Source organism: Leptidea sinapis, chromosome 23 (assembly GCF_905404315.1).
Source record: "Leptidea sinapis chromosome 23, ilLepSina1.1, whole genome shotgun sequence".
Classification (NCBI taxonomy): Eukaryota; Metazoa; Arthropoda; class Insecta; order Lepidoptera; family Pieridae; genus Leptidea; species Leptidea sinapis.
The window spans coordinates 931,434-953,242 of NC_066287.1; the positions used below are offsets into that span (position 1 = coordinate 931,434).

The 21,809-nt window shown below is 34.8% G+C and overlaps 2 protein-coding genes across 3 annotated transcripts in view; one reads left to right on the forward strand and one right to left on the reverse strand.

The window, feature by feature from the left end:
- The window catches only part of LOC126971360 (cullin-1), a 48,042-nt gene extending 47,796 nt beyond the window's left edge, over positions 1 to 246 (forward strand). For both annotated transcript variants that reach the window (XM_050817645.1, XM_050817646.1), the window contains exon 21: positions 121 to 246. In XM_050817645.1, coding sequence (XP_050673602.1) covers positions 121 to 201 — 81 coding nt within the window. In that variant the 3' untranslated portion in view covers positions 202 to 246. The remainder of the gene's footprint in view (positions 1 to 120) is intronic.
- Positions 247 to 1,885: 1,639 nt separating this feature from the next.
- Positions 1,886 to 13,058, reverse strand: LOC126971466 (protein CDV3 homolog). Its single transcript, XM_050817791.1, has 5 exons — positions 12,727 to 13,058; positions 11,182 to 11,346; positions 9,299 to 9,427; positions 7,409 to 7,583; positions 1,886 to 4,054 (listed from the first exon to the last, which is right to left on the reverse strand). The coding sequence occupies exons 1-4, from the start codon at positions 12,898 to 12,900 to the stop codon at positions 7,413 to 7,415; spliced, it is 639 nt and encodes a 212-aa protein (XP_050673748.1). The 5' UTR covers positions 12,901 to 13,058; the 3' UTR covers positions 1,886 to 4,054; positions 7,409 to 7,412.
- Between the last annotated feature and the right edge of the window lie 8,751 nt (positions 13,059 to 21,809).

A 21,809-nucleotide genomic window follows, 5' to 3' on the forward strand; every position in this document is an offset into this window, starting at 1 on the left:
AGATAATTTGGAATTAAGAATCTTGCAAAATAATTTACCAAATAATCAGCTTTCTTGTTTTGACATAATTATTATTGTGCAGTTAATAATCACTATTATCATCACTATGTTTTGTTACAGAAATGTATCGACATATTGATAGAGAAAGAATATCTGGAACGCACCGAGGGTGAAAAGGACACATATAGCTACTTAGCGTGATCGCATACCGTATAACTAAATAAATGTAACGATATTATTACATAAGACTTTTATTTATGCCTCAACAATTCTTCTTCTCTTTTCCTAAAGAAATATCTATATTCAAATACTTTAAATTTGTTTATTGTATTTTTGTAAAAGTGATATCCCTCACATCTGGAATAAAATACAAATTTAATTTGTATCAACATTTATGAACGTAAACGTCCGATTGACGCGTGGGTCGTAAATCTTGGTGTGTCTTAGTCTACTCTCAGGTTGTGGCTCCATCTTCAGGATCTACTTTACAGTTGATAACCTGCTCAACCCAAATATCTACATATTAGGAAATCGCCTTGAGATGTCGCTACTTCAAATCTTAACAGTTTCTCACTCAAATTTACCCGAGCGAGAAAGATGCAGTCAGCTGCTCTAAGCTATTGTGTTTAGCAGATATATTTATCTACACCCATGCTTTAAAACCTCTATTAAAGATTCTGGAACAGCTTATTGCCAACATTAAAACACCCAATGTTCTAATAACCATTACATCATCCAAAAGAGTGTTGTAATGTTGTACTGAATTTCATAACAACACTCCTATGTTTTTTTTGGATCCCTTCATGCGCAGAGTTTCAACAGACAGCCACATTCTTATTGCTCGATGCGTGGTATCTGTATGAATTTCAAAAAAAGAACATTTTCGTTTACGCGTGTTCCACACTACCAGAACGTCGCGAGCCGTAAAAAAAAGTAGGTTATTCGAATGCCCGCCATTTTTCTTCGATATTTTTATTGTTTTGTTTACAAAAAATAAGCAATTCATTTTAAACGCTGAGCATTCGAGTCAATTTTAATTATTGCACTATACAAAATGTAAATTACTACTAAAAAAAAATTGTTTCATTAATACTTAGTTTATTTGTATTTACTCAGTAATTAATGATATTAGGTTACTACTAGGACTGGAGTTTTAATGTTAGCAGTAAGCTAACTGTCCCAAAATCTTGTAGAGGATTCATATTATGGGTGTAGATAAAGTCTTGTAACTGTTGATAATTAGGTATTAAAACACTCATGTGATACTATCACCACACTCGGCGAGTGCCATAGAAAATAATGAGAAATGTCGATTGTATTGTATTGTACTAAATCTTGATACCAATATAATCAACAAATGACGTAATATCAGAGCTGCCAATATAATAAATATATATGGGTGGGAATCATTGTTATCGATAATTTATTATACAAATATGTATATTCTTATATCGACATTTACATAAATGTGATCTAATTTGAAGGTTTGTTAATTTTACGATGAACCTAAGGGTCCAAAGGTTTAAAATTAATTTAAAATCAAGTCTAAGGCATTAATAAGCTACTTCATTACATTTTTGTTATTATTCTGAAATTTAATTTGTAGCTCGAACCCACACTGCTCGAGTTCCGTTCGAGCGCTTAAGAATGCGAGTTGGTAAGCCAACTAAACCAACTTCAAGTGACACATGGATCGTAAATCTTGGTATGTGTTGTTCAACTCTCGGGTTGTGTCGGGTTCGAGTCCCGAATCGTATACTTATTTTGCTTACAAATTTAATTTCTATATTTAATCCCAGAAGTGTGTGATTACTTTAAAATAACAAATTGGTTATTTCTGGACAAAATCAGTCTATTAGGACACAACAAAAATAAAACAAAACAATATTTTAATACATAATTTATTACTATGGTACATGTTTGAATGATTTGCCAGAATTCATAAACTTTTCATTGATTAACACAGAGGTAGCAACCACTATATAAGCGATATCAACAATCTAACGTCCATTTTATTGATCCACGCTTTCTCGCATGTGTCCATCACCCACAATAACGTAAAAAAAAGTAAAGGCACACGTCCATTTAGGGTTTTTGCGATTTTTATCATTTTAGCAACACTGAATACATAATTATTGTCTATGCGCTATAGTACTGGCCCAGTTAAAAACAAAAATTTAAATTTTATTTAAAGGTTAGAAACACATACACAGATATTTTAAATTAAAATTTTGCTCTGTATGACTTTAATGTGACTTTATGTGTAAATATGCCGTTTGCGACCTATTATGACTTCATATAACTCTTAGGGAGCTTGCATATATACAAAATCAATTTATAACTATATCAACACGCATATCAACAATTCATTAAAAAACTTAATTATACTCAATTCCTTTTTTAATGTATTGCATAAATTATTGGAAAATACATATGGAAAATTCAATATTTATATGAATATATGTTAATACTGTAGAATTTGATGTAAAGTAATAGTGGTGCATATAATGCGGTAGTTGTGATACTTTGTTTTGCGATTTTAAAAGTGCATACATACATTATAAATTTAATAAAAATAAATACATGTCAACCAGGTATAAGAAAGACAATCATAGGTACAAAATTTTAAATATAGTTTATTTTATATACACCTTTTAAGGCTTGGTATAGCCACAGAATATATATAAGAATCGTATTAAATAAAAAAAAATACAAAATTATATGTATAGGTACCGTGCCAGAGAAAGCGACAAACAAACTGGATATCAGAATTTCTAAACAATATGTATTGGAGATAATTTCATGAACAAAATATAAGATAGACTGTCCTGTCTCACAAAAGAAGTCCCGTGGAAATTATTATGACAGACAGGTTGGCGATGTTATTTTACTAAAAAAAATCTTAAAATGATTACTGTTAACTAATTAAGTTTGGACAGCTCCGAAAATTTCATGAAGCCAAAGGTTTTATAATCATTCAGCAAGCAAAATTTATTTCGCTTCTTTATATTGCAGCTTTTAGGGAAAGGCATCCACGATTTAGCAATGTCAGGTTGATGTAGGACACCAAGTAGTGGTAGTATTTGTATGGCGATGAAAAATTTTCAAGTTTTAATGGTGGTGTGTTCTTTCGTGAGACAGATATTTTGTAATCTGTCAAAACGTCATAACAATGTCACTGTCAGAAATTGACTGAAGTCAAGTGACAATTTGGGATATAGAGATAAAAAATAGTTCAATCCCTGATACTGGCAAATCTGTGGTGTGTCTTCCACAGAAGCCACAGTTGGAGGAATAGAATAGTTTAATCCCATGTGCAATATGTAATGGTTACAAGCTTCCTCCAAAATAATTGCTATCTTTTAGATCACAGGAGATTTTAGTTTTTAGCTCACAAATCCAAAGAATGGTCGAGATTAAATTCCACACAACAACATATTTCATAATTATTTTTAGCCCAAAAATGAATACTTATATATTATAATGTTTTTATTTGAATATAATAGGGAAAGATTGCCGAGGGTGACCTAGCAAAGTGCTCCTCAATTAATTACAGCACTCGACATTCAAAAATTCCTTTATTTAATTCTGCTTTTTACCTCTTACATTTAGACTTTAGATTGACAGTGAAATATTAAATCACCAAGAAAACTTATATTGAAAATTGTAAAAAACACATTATTTTTGGGCACTAAGAAATCTCACATATACATATCTCCTTTTCTTCTTATTTTTAAATACAATTGGACTTGCACAATAGATGACATTTAGAACTATTTTTCATTACGATGAAATACTATAAATACTATGTTGAAAATTATCAAAAGTTTTATTTAAATATTGTTTGTTCAACAGTTAATATTTGTATGCAATCTTGATTAATTAATATTATACATATATTGAAATTGTCGCTATACCAGTCACATAAGGTTCAAAACGGCACAAATCAGCATACACAATAGTTTGGGAAGTGCGACAGATGTATTATGAGCCTGGCATTATTTGTCCATTAACACTTCACTATATCATTTATATGTGGAGCCGCGTCTGCAATCTGAAACAAGATGCGAGTTATATAAATACTGAATATAAAAAAACTAAATTTGTAACCAAAATTTACTATTTCACACAAATATTGACAATATACAAAAAATAACAAATACAGTGCATTAATTTAGTCAAAAAGTAGACTTTCCATTTTGGGCAACTTTCTTTGTACTGTAGAATTGGGTCACTAGGTAAATGATTCAATGAACTTGCATATTTGAACATCAAAAAGCGGCGTTGTCAGTTTGCCGCGCAAAAGTTGAAATTCGCTGCTACCAAAGAGTAAAGCCCTGGCGCGTGTATTATAGCCTAAACACATGATCGGATTTGGTGCGGGCGAACCATTGGACGCAGTCCGGTACCGGACCATATTCGATGGTCTGACGATCTAGTCCCCAATTCTATATCTATATTCTTGGTCTACAAGTATATGTACAACATTTATTGTTTAGGTAACGTGTGTTGAATTGAAAAGCCGATTCGGACTGTTACAGTTCACACATAAATACATAATATAAAAATCCATGACTTGGAAACACTATTCATTATAATATTCATATATGTCTAGGTAGTCTCTTGCTGTTACAATATACAACCAATAAAAACAGTCCAGGTTAAATAGATATAGTGTGCGTGTCAAAAGTTTTCAGCAGTGTCTACAATTGCCTTTTTTTTTTATTATTAAGGACCACCTAGCGAACAAACTTCAAACCCCCATACACAAACTCACTCACTCACACACACAAAATTAATTGTAAATTGTAAAATTTGGTTTTTAATAATTTCTGTTTACTTCTATATTGTTTACTAAATAAAATGTATCTGCTAAGGAAGTTGCGAGATACTATAAACTAGTTGACCCGACAGACGTTGTTCTGTATATAATAAATAAAATAATGTTTTTTATTAATTTGTCAATAATATTTCATCTCATCAAGAATTATTTCATAAAATATGCATCCTGTTGTTGTAATGAAATTGTTTCACAGCAGAACTGTCAAACCGTGCGTCAATAAATTCTCTCATAGAAAATATGTCCATACAAAACAAATATCGAACGACGGAGGACACATCAAATGAAGAACATAATTGTTGTTTTTATTTAATTCCGAACACTTTCATATTTATTCACCTTTTAAACCTTCCCTGGACTTCCACAAATAATTCAAGACCACAATTAGCCAAATCGGTACAGCCGTTCTCGAGTTTTAGCGAGACTAACGAACAGCAATTCATTTATATATATATAGATTAGGTCATTACATTTTATTAATCAGTGTCAGGTTTCTCTTAAATTGTGCTACTGTATCTCCAAAAACATTTATAGATCGCTTGTTTGAAATTATTGTGTTGTATGTGGTTTAAGACATTTATTGTTCCATAAAGGAATTTCCACTTAAATGGAACTTACAGGCTATTTTATAAAAAGTGGGTAACAAAATTGCATCTAAAAGTGTACAGTAAATATAATATCTTAATTAGGTAAGTACAGCTTATATACATTTCTAATTTCTAATACAAATATTTAATAAAAATTATAATACAAATAATAATACTAATGGGTAGTTTTAAAACACCATCGCATCAAAATCATACCGACCCGGGCCGGTCGACGTCAACAGTCGACGCGAGCCACGGTTGAGTCACAACTCACTACACAACATTACGTAGATTCATCGATAACGAGTTACTAGATGTGACAACAGACAATATTATTTCTGTTTAATGGGTTAACAATTAATTTCAAGATATTTCTATTTATGTAGTGTTGTATTGACGCAACAGCCTATTCAGTAAATCCGAGATTAGAGTTTGCTCGATCAGGTATAAACGGTTTATATTTTGCCAGTTGAGGCTATGCCAACTAGAGCAAGTTGGCATGTGAATATTAATATTGCTCAATAGCTGCGGGCAATCCAATATCCCATTAATGATTTTATATAAAAATATCTGTTCATGGATTTGACCACGATCCTCCAAGGATATCATTTTATAATTTGCTGGCCTGCTACTATAGCTGTCGAGATGTCTCGTTTTTAGGCGAAAGCTAATAATTTTTGCCAATTTTTTTTGGATACTCTCAACGCGTTGTATATATTTGTTATAATAAGGGTTCCAAACAACAGAACAATACTCAAGGCACCCTTCTCACCAGCGCATTATATAGTACAATCATTGTTTCAGAATTTTTAAATTCCTTGGTATTCCGCAGAACAAATCCGAGCATCTTAAAAGCTTTGGAAGTAATGTTATTAATGTGTTGGTCAAATCTTAGGTTGCTATCCAAAATCACTCCAAGATCCCGAATCTGCTCAACTTGCTTAAGAGGTGTATCATTTATTTTGTATACTATATCTTTACAGCTATTTAGCCTTTTTCTGGAAAATCTCAGATGAAAACGTTTCTCAGCATTTAATACAATAAGGTTATATTTACACCAGTAAGCTAATCTATTTAAATCCTCTTGAAGCTTTTCAGAGTCGCTTATAGAATTCACACATCTGGCAATTTTTAAATCGTCCGCCTATAAATAACATTCTGAATGATGGATATTTGTACATAGGTCATTAATAAACAAATTAAATAAAATAGGACCGAGATGGGAGCCTTGTGGTACACCAGTTGTCATTGAATATGTGAATGAGTTGAATCCATTTACTGCCACTATACCAGATCTATTTGCAAGGTATGAACTGAACCATCTAAGAAGGCTATTTCCGATTCCCGACGCAGCAAGTTTTTCGGTTAAGATTGAATGGTTAACTCGATCGAACGCCTTGCTGAAATCGGTGTATATGACGTCCACAGAAGATCTAAGAGTCTACGGTTTTAGAAATGCTTTCAACAAAAGATACCAAATTAGTAGTGGTAGACTTATTCGCTAAGAAACCGTGCTGATGAGTAGTTATAACATGTCTTAAATACCATGTGAGTACTTTGCAAACAAATTTTTCAAAAACCTTGCCTAATACCCGGTAATATTGAGATTGGCCTATAGTTACTTACCATTTCCCTGCCATCTGATTTGTAGATTGGTACTACGCGGGCTTGCTTCCATCGTAACGGGAAGACACCGCAAGTTAAGGATTTATTATAGATCTTTTCCAGTGGATATGATAAGGGTTCTGCACACTTGACAATGAATAATGCTGGTATGTTATCACAGCCTGCTCCTTCGTTTATATTTAATCCCTTTAAAAGTTTAGTGATATCTTCATGGGAAATTTCACATGATAATAAAGTATTAGAATTAACTGCATTGTCCCGCCTAGGATAACTATGAGTAGCAACATGCTTATAGATTGAGGAGAAGTTGGAAGCAATTAAATTAATTAATAGTAATATGAGTAAGGTAACTAACCCGGCTAGGTGTCGTGCTGCAGCGACGTGTATCGGTTGCCCAACGTGAGCGGCTGAGCGGAGCTGGCAGGCCGGCTGGAGCCCGCTCCCGCGGCCGTGCTCCAGCCGCCGCCGCGCTTTGCCCCCGCGCCCAGCACGGGGAAGTAATCCTCGTTGTGGATGTCAATGGCGTTTCTCTGAAAATGGAAAAACAAAACTAAATTATTCAAATCATTTATTCTGGCTTGCAACAACTAACTTTAACAATAACATGTTAAAGCAAAAAAGAGCTGCAACATTTAATCATTTTTCTATATCTGCAAAACTTAAAAAAAAAATAGAATATAATGTTCTATGTTTTGTTAGTTTTCATGGCTTTGTTTAATTTAATGATGATGTTATTGAAAATGAACTTAAATGGAAATAAAAACAATTTCCCTATTCAAACATAAATTTCTAAATGTTAAATTGCGGAATATGTACACACACTATGACATCACACTAGGTAGGTAGGGGGTTTCACAATTGTGATTAGTGATCAGCTGTGACAAGTACGCACGCAAGAAGTTATACTTCTTTGGCGTCACAAAATAATATTCCTTAAATATTCTTACCACGCATGCTAGAATGCAACGTTTGTAGGAAGGGCAATATTGTAATAAAGAAGGTATATAATACAACCAATGAAAATATTATTATACCGCGTTATTTAGTTATATAACGTTTAAGTATCATTTACCTACTTATTTTTATACAATTATAGAGAATTTATTGAAGTGAAACTTCTTTAGAATCAATGTGATTTCAAACCAGATGCAACGGAAGAAAACGACAGGTAAGAGACACAAATACAAAATGTGTAGGATGAAGCCGGCAAAGAATGAGACAGAAATATGCATACTATTGAAGTGAAAACTTCTTTATCACCATTGTGATTTGAAAGTTGATGAAACGAAAAAGCGACAGTAAAAAGAGCAGTCACATCAATTCATAATATTTAACATGAGAGATAATGAAATAGGAAGCATAATACAATGTTTTGGTACCAGGCGATCATAGTTAAAGATGAGATTGTCTTAAGTATGGCGCGAGTATATCTTAATATATTCTGACTCCAGGCGCACAACGTATTACTACATAGTCATAGACACCAGGAGAACATTTTATTACATATATTAGTAGTGGTAGGAATGTCTTTCATAGCGGTTGAAATCATGTTTCATCCTAGCAACACGTGCCAGGAATTCATATGCAGTTTAGAGGTTCATGCACCATGCAGGGTCACTTCCGACATGTATACTTTGTACGCACGTGATGTTTTTTTTATTTAATTAGATATTAAATATTATTTATTTCTCGTCCATTGGTTGTGGTTTAGTAGATATATGAGTACCGTGACCATACTTCCCGCTTTCTGGCAGTCTGTCCCTAGCCAGCCCGACATAGCCCGCTTTTGCAAACAGACCAAACGATACTTTAAAATGTTAATTTCCCCATTCGAAAAGTGTGGTACGGCGCGAGCGCTCCTGAAGGGGAAGCCAGATTCGCACGGGAAGAAGACCAGATATTTTGACACAGAAGTCTCGCCACTACTAATGCCGTAAGCTGTGCCTACTTAATTATTTTGTATTTAGTGCTTCGATTATTAATTGTAAAATACTAAAATATTTTATGACTTACTTCCGCTCTGGTAAATAAATAAATGGTCACGTTATATATGAGTTACAAGAGGCTTGGTAGCTCATGTATGACACAAATGATCTAATTGACCAACTAACGTTAAGGTGTCGAATTTGCATGACAAAAGCAAAATTAATTTTTCAAAGGAGTTTAAAAGGAGTATAACTTCAAAAAACATGTTATTTCTAAATTAGGTACTAAACAAGAGAGAGAGAGAGTTCTTAAAACATACATTGGTAGGCCGATGTGAAGATTCATTCGGTTTATTTCTCGACTGTGGAGGAACATATGCCGTCGTTTTCTTCTGCTGTGGTTTCTCTTCAACTTGAGGGGTCGGCTGTGGAGCCTGTTCTACTTCAGTCTGCAACACAAATAATTCACTTAAAACAATTCTTATTTCATTAAAAGAACGTGCGTGTGGTGTCGCACCAACCCATCGACACCACAAGAGGAGTCTCATGGGTGAGGGGATACATAGAACGGAGGATGTGCAGCGGCATTCTTCCGAGAGAGCACCACCATCTACTGCATATTCGGTTATGGCAAAACCTTCCCTTTTGGGGGAGGCCTTTGTCCAGCAGTGGATGTCTTCCGGCTGATATGATGATGATGAAAAAAACGTAAATGTAAATGAATTTTGATACCTTAGAGGCTTAGGCTAATATTAATATAGTGAAGTACCTGACCTCCACAGTTCATCTGTTTGTAAATGGAAAAATAGTTTGTATAAATTCCTTAATCAGTTTAAATTATTTAATAAAATCTTAATATACCTACCATTACCATAATTAGTCATGTCTATTTGTCCAAATTTACATTTTCTCTCTCTTTTTCTTTTATAATATTACATTACCTAAAGCTAGTTTTAAAATTGCTATTATTATTGTATTTTAATAGTTATTTATTTCTACTAATCTGCTGTGTACACACCCTCATGGAGTTGAGCTTATCTTGTATTTAGCTCATAGTTCAAATAAAAAAATAGTTTATAGTTTTTTCTTCAAATTACTGAGGATTTATTTCCAGGTGTGGCTAACTTTGTACAGTGATTGATTGAAAGATTAATTAGTTAATTGATTCACTTTCCTTTTCTATCTTACTGTATCTGTTACAGATACAGTAATCTCTCTTGCAAGCTTCGTTTCAACTATTTTTCATTTACGTTTTAACTATGCTTGAACTCCAGTATTTTTAAAAAAAACTTAGTATTAGAGACAATTCCCTGTGAGCATCGCCTAGATGATAGTTTGATTGATGGTAATTTGAATTTCGGTAATAAGAATAGAATACAACACAATTGCAGGGCTGCTCAGAATTTTTCAAAAAATCAAACATCCTGAGTGGCACTGCATTATAATTTGTGAAAGTTTATTGAATTCAGCATTTTGTTGGGAAATTGCCTTTCCCTATTATTCTTCCTATTGTGGCGTCTGTGGAATGTATACTACTAGTTAGCCACACAATAAAATAAACCACCTGTCTTAAAGTATTTGTTTTCTAATTTAATGGAAGTGATTGGTGCTCATTACTTAAATTATTAAATGTACTTAGTGATATTTAAAACTTAATCTTATTCTTTTAATATATTTGTATATTATATTTACACAAAATATTAAATCAAAAAATCAAAAATGCTGAGTTAGATAGATAATTTGTGAAAGTTTATTGAATTCAGCATTTTGTTGGGAAATTGCCTAACTCAATATTTTTTTTTAAATCAGGCAGCTGAACAGTTCAAATTATACATTGTAAATTTGTGTTGTGAAAGTCTCTTGAAAATATTTTAGTTATTTATTATAATATAATAATAATAAAATTATTTATTTCAGGCACCCCACAGTTAACTTCTATTTTGAGCAATGCATGCACACTCACACAAAGAAAAATATAAATCGCGAGGGTAAGATGTAGCTTATCACACACTTAAGTTATAAATATATTGGTTTGGTAGCGCCTCTTGCTGCTAGAAACATAATCACTTACCAAAGATTATAATGTTTATCTATAAAAATTCTAAAGGTAGAACTGTAGAATTTTCAACTATTTTGATAGATAACTTACTAAAGATATACAGGATTTGTAGATAACTAGTAATTCAGTCATTATTATACATACCGGTTTGTTCCATGGTCCCTTGTTTTTAGAATTCTCTGGCATTGAGTCTTCCGTTGAGGAATCCCGACCAGAATCAGGTGCACCATTGCCACCCTGTAGTACTTGTATCTTGAGCCCTGTGTAGTCTTTTACTGGTTCTTCATATTCCTTCCATTCTTCCTCCTCCTGATGAACATAAACAACAATTATCATTAAATCTATTGATATTACTTATCTATACTAATAGTATAAGTTGTTGGTTAAGATGGAGAATTCTTTTTTACAAATTTTCAAACCACATTTGGCAAATTTAGCCAAATGTGCTTAGAACGCCGGCAAACGGTTTCTCCGCGTTTCCTGGGAGTGACAGGTCGAGTCTTGTTTATGCATCGCTGTTAGCTCCACACACACTCCGCGCACCCCTGCACAAGTCGGGGCCAGTTGGCAATCATTACCAAAATACTTCATCTTCTTGACACACACATTTTTCTTTACATTTAACATAGTTTTTCATGTTCTTTCAACACTACCTTCCCACTAATAGTCGGAAAACAGACAGACCATAATAGACTACTGTACAAATGTAAAATCTCAATATATAATTATTGTCAGTAAACATATTTTTTATGTTTAAATGGTGTCTCATTACTTGTTTACATATTTTGCCAATAACAGGGTGTAATGTAATAATGTAAATTTATCTATGTAAGGGATTTAAAAAGATATACATATACACAATTTATATTTTTGGATTTTATTATTTAAATGATTAATGTTGGAATATTATTTTACATGTGAAATATATTGATATCTTTTGTGAGATTAGACATTGTACTACACTTTCGACCCCATTTCACTGATCTGACTGAATGTTATCACTGTGACTCTCAGAGGCAGACTGAGAAAAGTAAAGGAATGGAATCAGCTGCATAACAGCCACTGGCAAACCTGTGCTGAAGCATTCCCATACCCTGAAGTGCTTCATTTTTATGTTGAATTCTCTATGCATAGTCCCCATAGTTTAATTTTAGGAAATCATTTTAATCAATTAGTAATGAGGGTCTATTTTATTTTATAACAAAATTACTTACTGTGATATTGGCCACAAGAAATTTTGATATATTACTTACTATATGACTTACTTTCACATTTAAAATATAAAATTGAATTAGTATTCATTCTAGAGAAAATTAAGAAATATATGAAATACCATACATTAATCAATTTTAATATAGCCAGAGTACCTTTCGCATTAATAATCACAATAAATACGTTGTCAAGACTGCACAAAGAAATGAGGAAAACAAATCGACAATCATGTACAAGATTGACGTCTATTGTACTTGATTGCAACGCGTGATTCGTAACCTATACCCTGTGTGTTGTGTATACACTAGGTAGAGTAACAGGCCTGAGAACACGAGAGCCCAGTTAAATGCATCTGAAACACGAGTTAAATTCAGCATGACTATGGGCAATGTGGGGAAAATATATGACCTGGATTTTACTGGTTCAATGAGTCTACACCTGCTTTTGACACATCATACGTAGCGGTTTAAAACTCACCCCGCCCCTATCTTGCTCTTCGCCTTCCTGTACTGGTCGCTCTTTCTTCGGCCGTACATCTGGTTTTTTCGTGTCTTCCATTTTTTTTGCTAATTCTTCCGCTGTTGCAAACTTTTTCACCGACTTTGACTTTTTGCGATCTTTCTTCGCGAAGAAATCATCTAAATCAGCCATACTGACTTTTGGAAATGGGCTTGAGCAGGCTTGAGTATAAATAAAAACGTAAATTTACAATTAAAACAGTAATATTTGAAAGAAATGTAAGGGGAATTATTATTACTAAAATTCCCCTGGAATGATTTTAGTGGCAAGCGTGGCCGACTATTTCTTTTTTTTAATTTGTCACAGATTATCTATGACAAGCTAATCAATGGCAGCCTCCAGTTTTGCGTTTTTATTTTTAAGTTATCTTAGCAATGACTATACTGTGTAAGTACCCAGTTTTTTTAAATATCTAATAATTACGTACAATATATACAATATTAATTTTACTTTCAAGAAGGAAAATATATCAACTACCTTATTAAAATAATAATTGTAACAAACCTTGTGCGTTACTTCATTGTGTGGCCGCATTCCATAGTCCCCGATAGCATCTCTTCAGAATAAATAAAAACATATTGTAATATTCACTGCTCTATAGCCATTAGCCATGATTGTGATGATAATAATATGTGTTGTATTAACATTACAGAAGTAGCGTTTGTGATTTCACTACAAATGCAATAATTGCATCCCGTTCTATATCAGCCTAAATAATTTAGGCTGATATAGAACGGGACAAAGCTATTGATCTTGCATCTCTTTCGTGTAACCCCTTGTTTGTTTTCAACAATGTCAACTTTGCGACAAAAAGTACAAGAGCTGTCATTTCACCAGTTGGCGATTACCTTGCGAATAGTATTTTTGTGATTTTATTGTTTTCAAACATATTTGGTGTGAGATATTTCTTTAAAGATATAATAGTAATCTCTGGCTCTGGCTGCCAAAGCTAACACTACGATGTGTATAAAAATCCAGGAGTTAGCTTCCACACGTAAGTATTTCTTTTCCCTTTACGTCTTCAATATAATGTTCGCTATAAGCTCATATCAAATAAATTTTATATGGTTTTTTTTTCCAAAAGTATTGATGTTTGATCTATAGTCACTTATTTTCAGTAAATTTGTCGTATTCATAATAAACTTAACATAAAACAGCGTCAACTAGAATGTTAGCTTAAAATAGATTACAGAGTTAAAGACCAAAGTTAAAATGTAATTAGTACTAGTAGAACGACATTTGTACGTTTCTATTGTTTGCGCCGCAATTGTCTATTCTTTTTGTTTTGTTATTTTTTGTTACGGCAAACTATACTGCAGATAGTTTCCTGTTAAGCAACAGACACACTAGTATCTAATTTGCTGATCTCATGAGAACTGTGACTCGCGCTGGTTAACCATCAATCAATCAATATTTGGGCACCGGCATATTCGCATCGCATCAAAAGTACTCCGTGCATCGCAATTGATTTACCAAACTGCAAGCGGACACATCTTGTAGCACCAACGCCAGGCAGGTCCGTTATAACAATGTGTAATAAAATTTAAACAAAATTATTCTATTTCAGATTTCCAGTAGATTCAAAAATATAAAAAACTGTGGGTAAATGCAATAGGATCCATAGAAGCCTGGTATTGTGACGATTCCAGCACCAGGCTGTCCTCATCAAAATCACCATCCCACATGAAGACAAGCTCGTAAATGCTGAAAAAGACAAGCTCAGCAAGTTCCTTTCCGAGGCTAACGAGATAACCTGACATTTGAGACTGACTCCATGATCATAGCTCTGCTGGGCGACCGAGCAACCAAGCTCGGCGAATGGCCTTATAGCGAACAGCCTCGATCAATATATCAAGTGGTTCTCCATAAGCGGTTGGCGCAAAGATCAAATATAGATGCCTCTATCTGAAGCCCTGAAACAGGTAGCTTAAGCACGTTGCCGGTGGCACTAAGATTGAATTTTTATCATATTCTATTTTTGTAAATATATAATATGTATTAGATATATAAAGTTTTAAATACATATTAAAAACAGATTTCAGAAATAAAATTGTAAGTTTATTGTAAAGGTGTTGTCGAACATTGAATACCAACAATTTATATTTTAATAAAGCATGAAATATAATAAAAAAAAATAAGGTTTAATAATAAAAACTCACTAAGATTAGTGTGATATAAGTAAATTAGTCAGTAAGCTACGTCACTATGGCATAAAAGGAACTACGCTCGATCTTCTGATTTCATATTTAAACAATAGAATTCAGAGGGTTGACGTGAATGGCAGGAGATCTCCTGGGACTCCTCTCGGTATAGCGGTACCACAAGGGTCCATTATTTGACTGTTCCTCTTCCTAATCTACATAAATGATCTTCCTAATCTTAAAGAAAAAAAAGCATACGGTAGTATTGTTTGCGGATAACACTTTACTGATATTTAAAGTGAAAAGAAACCAGGTTATGTATGACGAAGTAATCGAAACAAACACTAACGACGATAAATATTAACCTAAATGTTGCTTTGGTTTTGTAATAAAAAAAGTGAATTTATGAAGTTAATTCTAAATTGGATAGTTGAACTACGGCTGAGCACATACCAAGATACTCAGTCTTATTAATAAACGCAATGTTAAGTTACTCCTTAGTTTAAAATTACGTAAATTTCAAACTGTGACACAAGCAAAGCAAAGTTCTGTGATATAACTGGCAACGGATAGCGGCGGGAGCCTAATTCAAATCCAAACTATCATAGCATTTTTTTTTAATGTTTAAATTTAAATATTGTTAGTTAAATAATTCTTATGCATTGTATTTAATTAACAATAAGTTAGTTCTCGTTATATGAGTTGACTGTGCTACATACTAAATAATTATGGAAAATAAATATGTGAGACGCTGCGTGAGACGTATACTGAATCAGAGTCATCACCTATCTATAGTGAACTTAAAGCTTGGAAAATTCAGGACTGCACGTTTATAGCCTAATAATTAAATCTTCAATTTTTGTTCTATCTTTCTTGAACACTCAAAAACTTATTTAAATGGAACGGAATGTGATAGACTCGGATGATTCATTTTAAAATCAAAAAAATAATACGGTATCACAACTTTAGTATTAGCGCGATAACAGGGTAAGCGAAGATTACGGGCTACGGTACAGCACTATACTTTAGGCGCGCAAGGCGAGGCGTGCGGACAGCGGGGAGAGATGATCCCGCTCTTTACCCCGGGCCCCAGCTGCATTCAACTCGCGCGATAGATGCACTCGTTCTCATATGCCAAAGGTCTTGTATTCCCTGAAGGCCTTAGAAGGTGTCACTACCGTCGAAGTATATCCAAGATATATATGGAGATCCAACATTGACCTGTATAAATACCACTGTACAAGCTGTTCTATGTGTTTGACAGCAATTTATTTGTGCCTATTTGAAGCGCCACTCGCGAGCGTCCAGAGAACTAATTTTGACGTATAATACAAATGGCTGCGAGAGAAACGTACATTACTCTGAAGTATTTTTGCATTTTGAATTAATTTCTTTCGTTTTCCATGTTATCATACTTCAGGAATCAACGTAATAAAGTACACAATTTTTTTTGTAAATAGTTTTCCTATTGATGTTTGTTTAGCTGTGGTTGTCATCACAAGTTTTAGTTCCGCAGACTCTCGATACATGGCCAATAGCGCCAAAATAGCAAATATCAAACAGGCACAAAAGCACTTTGACAGCCGCCAATCCAGTGTTAAATAGTAGAGGTCAGTGAGATCCAAGTACCAAGTACAGCGTCATCACAAAAAAACATATCTAAGCAAGGCCATCATTATTAAATAACTATCATGTCAATATGTGTCAGTATAAGTGTGAAGTTTGTCAAAAATATTGTAACGATTGTAATCGATATCCAGTCGTATCTAAGTTTTTATAAATAATAATTAAACGACAGTGAATTGAACGCTCATATTAATTGAGAAAGTCCACAGTGTGTTACTTTAGATAATCATCATCATCATCTGGAAGACGTCCACTGCTGGACCAAGGCCTCCTCCAAAGATTTCCACGACGATCGGTCCTGCGCTGCCCTCATCCAACCTTTTTCGGCGATCTTGACTAGATCGTCGGTCCATCTTGTGGGGGGCCTACCAACACTGCGTCTTCCGGTACGTGGTCGCCATTCGAGGACTTTACTGTCCCAACGGCCATCTGTCCGTCGAACTATGTGCTCTGCCCACAGCTACTTAATTTTCGCAATCATTTCACTTTAGATAATAAAAAAAATATGTTCCGGTACGATAATGAATCTAAATCAATTTCCCTGCCACATGCACAAAGAGAATTTAAAAACTAGGTTCACCTATGAATTTAAACACATACACAAGGACGTCCAGAATATATTATTTTTAATGTTTACTATGTTAAACAGAATAATAATTGTTTTGAAATATATTTGATTTACCTCAAAGATTATATGACTTGATATAATTGCACACATATTGACCTGTATGTGCGATATAAATAAAAAAAATCAATTTCAGTTTCGAGTAAACTACTTTTTTGACATGTCGAGAGTACAACTACCTATATAGACTACCACAGTGCTTCACATATGAGGCGTGCAATTAAAAAGCTTATCTTTCTGCAATAATTAATTACAAATAAAATGCGTTCAAGGAAAAAAAATCTACCTTGCAAAGTGTAATAGACAGGGCAAATATACAAATAGAAGAACTAATTATAGAAAAAGAAAATAAGTTAACTAGAAAGAAAATTTACTATTTTGAATATACACCTACAACGACCTAAATTGGTTAGTTAGTTAGTCCAATTTTGACTGTTCATTCTCAGTACATTTATGAAAATTTAATATACGTTCACAAAAATCGTCACCTTTTTGCTCTTAAAAGTGATTTTCATTATTATAACACTAGAAATAAGGGATTGCTTGTAACTAATTCTAGTAGGCGTTATAAGATACATAATAGTTTTAAGGGTAAATGTATACACTTCTATAATAAAGTCCCAGTGATTGTACAATATTGTATATTTTTATTGAAAAGAGCGCAAAAAAGTAATGCTGGGAGAGTTTCTTGCGCCACTTCTTCTCTCTCAGAGCGCCATTTGTTTCCGAAGCGGTAGTAGTATCTGGTAGTTATTAGAAATGACATCAAAAAGAATTCTAAAGGAATCAATTTTGAGAAAATAAATGCCTTTTGTGCCTTTAACCATAGACATGGAATGCTAAAATTATGAAAAAAAAATTGAATGTGCCTTCCAACGCAATTTAAACGGAGATTGCACATGAATGTACCTATAGGCCACGGCCTAGAATAACATTTAATCACATGGCATAATAACATTTAACACATGGTATAATAAAATATAACTTTTATTTTAGAAACATGAAGTAGATAACAGGATCATCCACCACAAGTATCTAGCGTCCGTTCACGAGCATGGCGCATGGACCAGCCATCGCTTCCCTCGAGCACATTTCAGGGAAAGGAACGACCCACCCTATGACGCCGCCATAAGCAATGACATTTAATAATAATCATTTATTTAGGACACTATACATCCCTAAGTAATAGTTATTAAGTTAGTAACAATTTTTCTTAGACTAAGTTAATAATGTTAGTGGTAGTTTTAGTAATTGTATGTTAGTTACAATTTATCTTAATAATTATGTTAGTAAGGTTAGTTATTTTCACAATAATTTGCACCTAGCTAAAAGCGCATGCAAACCTATCCAATGCAGCAGTGGGGAGTCCCACCTGCATGTCAACTTAGGATAGTGTTGGGGCTAGCCTGGAGCCTGTTCATTAAAAAGGCACATCTTTTTCTAATGATCGCGTAAAAATTATCAACGCGCATACTGCGCAACTGCGTATAGCCGGTCCAAAGACTACACGTGTTAAATGATTGGCAATAAGCCTTAAACAGAGTTATCTTGACTTGTTCACTACAACGTGCAAACCTTCGGGCCAGCATATTACAGCGGATAGCCAACGCCCTACGCTCCCTCTCTAAGTCTAGGTTATCACTTAGGTTGTCGGAGACCCAGTGGTCAATATATTTAAACTTGTTGAAAATTACAATTATTTAAGCGAATACGTTAATATATTTCCTGCTCTCGAAAAAAAGTTATAGATAATATCTCAGGGTCACGCTCTGTTATTCGAACCATTATAATGCAGGAAAAGTTTCCGCACGACATGACCCAGTATAATTTTCGGCGTCTAAGTACATTTTCTTCTATTTTTTCCCGTTGAATGTGCGTATGGCAAATGTTTTCAACGATTTAGCTAACCGAAATCACTACAAATATTTATTATAAAACAAGTCCTCCGCCGCGTCTGTCTGCACCTATTTTCATGCTGTTTTCACCGATAGCGTGGTTCTCGACGACGTTGTTAGTATATAATTTGTTAAGAGTTAGTACACATATTTGTATTAACGATATTTGTTGGATAACCGATACAGGATAAAAATAAGCCGCCTTTCAATGAAATCGCTGTCTAAATGCTTACAGATGTAACAAAATAATGTATCGTGGAATTATGTATCTTAAATAGGTCTACACAAAAGTGCGCGATGGCACATGTCTATATTTTAAGGATAAAGTACTATATCCATTTGAATACTTAAATAAATTAACAATTATGAACCGATAACGTAAATGCTGTTAACATAAATACGTTATTTATTCTTATCAATTTAATACTTCATATTATAAAATCATTCAGAAATACTTTTTAACTCGATGCGGAATATGTAATTTGCATTGTTTGGCCCAGTACTTTTCATTTTATGAAAATTTTTGTTTACGTGGATGATTTAATTGTAGTTTGTGTACGGTTTTTAGGAGCTTTCATTCAGGTTGATTATAATATGTTATTATTAACTGACACAAAGTAAAAAATTAAAAAAAAACCGGCTTCAAAAACTAAAAAGTAACTTGATAAAAATTTAATTTAATACACATCTTATGCAAGCCTCTACCTTTAATATTAATAAAGTATTATTATTTGTATGTGCTACATATTGATTGGTTTGAAGTCGGTGCCAAGCCAAATGTAATAGGTAGGTACATCTAGGTAAAAGTATAATGTAGGTAGGGATATCTTCTTCTAGAACAAAAAAAACCAAAGCGGGCAGACTTTCTTAACAATTATTATAACAGTAAGTAAACCGTTTAATATATTAACTTTATTATAAAATACATTACTGAGATATTATCGTCATGAAATTTTGTTATATCATGCTCGCTAACTCTTCACAAATTTAGAATCAAATTTAACTAGGTTATGTGCCTTTATCCCCAACAATTTCTAAGTAGACAAGGTCTTACTTTAACATTTAGAATATAAAAGTTGAATTAGTCTTCATTCAAGAGAAAATTAAGAAATATATAAAATTCCATACATTATTCAATTTTATTACGGCCAGGTTTCGCGCTTATAATCAAGATCAATAAATACGTTATCAAGATCGTGAACAGAAGTCCGGATGTCTCTGTATATTTTCTTGATTATTACATAAGAAAGGATTTCTGATCGGATTCGGATTCTGCGCTGACTCGGGGCAAACAGAGCAGGAGGCTCAAACCACCCTCCTCCACAGTAGCTGTGGACTTTTGCAACATCAGGGGGCTTCGCTCAAATTTAAATGCCATCCACTTTCACCTGGAGACGGCGAAGCTGGCCCTGCTCTTTTTAACCGAGACACAGATATCCTCCCTGGCTGATTCATCTTACCTTTCCTACCCGGGGTATAATTTGGAACACTCCTTTATACCACGGGCTGGCGTGTGCGTTTACGTCAGGGAGGATGTCTGTTCTCGACGCCTGAGTTTCCTTGAAGGACAGGACCTATCCATCATCTGGCTGCGTGTAGACTGCGATGACCATCCGCGAATCTACGCATGCCTGTATAGGTCCCATAGCGGTAACGCAGAGACTGACCGGCTCCTCGAACACATCCAAATGGCTACAAATTCCGTGTTGGAGCAGATCCCCACTGCAGAGATCGTGTTTCTTGGCGATTTTAACGCCCACCACGCCGAATGGCTAGTAATGGCTCACGTACCACCGATCATGCAGGGAGATCTGTTCACGACTTCGCCTTAGCATATGGTCTGACGCAACTGGTTATTGCGCCAACGCGAAACCCAGATGTGCAAGATCATACACCTTCACTGTTGGACCTTCTGTTGACCTCACATCCGGACGGCTACCTAGTTTCCGTTGACCCTCCTCTGGGATCGTCGAACCACTGCCTGATCCGGAGCACCGTGCCGATCACGCGCCCAACACGACCCCGCTTCTTAGGCTGTCGCCGCGTGTGGCACTATAGGTCAGCAGAGTGGGACGAGATGCGGTGCTTTTTTGCATCCTACCCGTGGAGGCAGATCTGTTTTCGCTGGGAGATCCAGATGCCGCTGCTGACGCTGTTGCTGATGTGGTACTGCAAGGTATGGAACTCTTCATTCCATCCTCCTCTGTGCCTATCGGTGGCAGGTCCCAACTATGGTTTGACCGCTCCTGCAAAATGGCCTCTCGCCGAAAGCAGGAGTGCTATCAGGCTTGGGTCAATGCGGTGGTATCTAAGGATATGAATTCCAGCGAACTTAAAAAAGACTTCAATCATGCCTCCAGGGCCTTCAAAAGAGTTATTGCTGACGCGAAGTCGAAGCACATTGGCAGAATTGGCGAGAGACTTGCACGCCTTCCCTCGGGAACTCGTGCGTTCTGGTCGCTCGCCAAGGCTGTCCAAGGAAACTTCTGCCAGCCAGCCATTCCGCCACTGCACAGGGATAATGACTCGCTGGCCCATGACGCGAAAGAGAAAACCTCCATTTTCTCCAAAGTAATGGAGTCGATCATCAACCGCCAGCTCTTGGGATACCTAGAGGGGCACCAGCTAATCAGCGACTGCCAGTACGGTTTAAGTCAGGGTCGCACAGCTGGTGATCTTCTTGCATACGTCACCCATAAATGGGCGCATGCGGTTGAGTCGAAGGGAGAGGCGTTGGCGGTGAGTTTGGACATA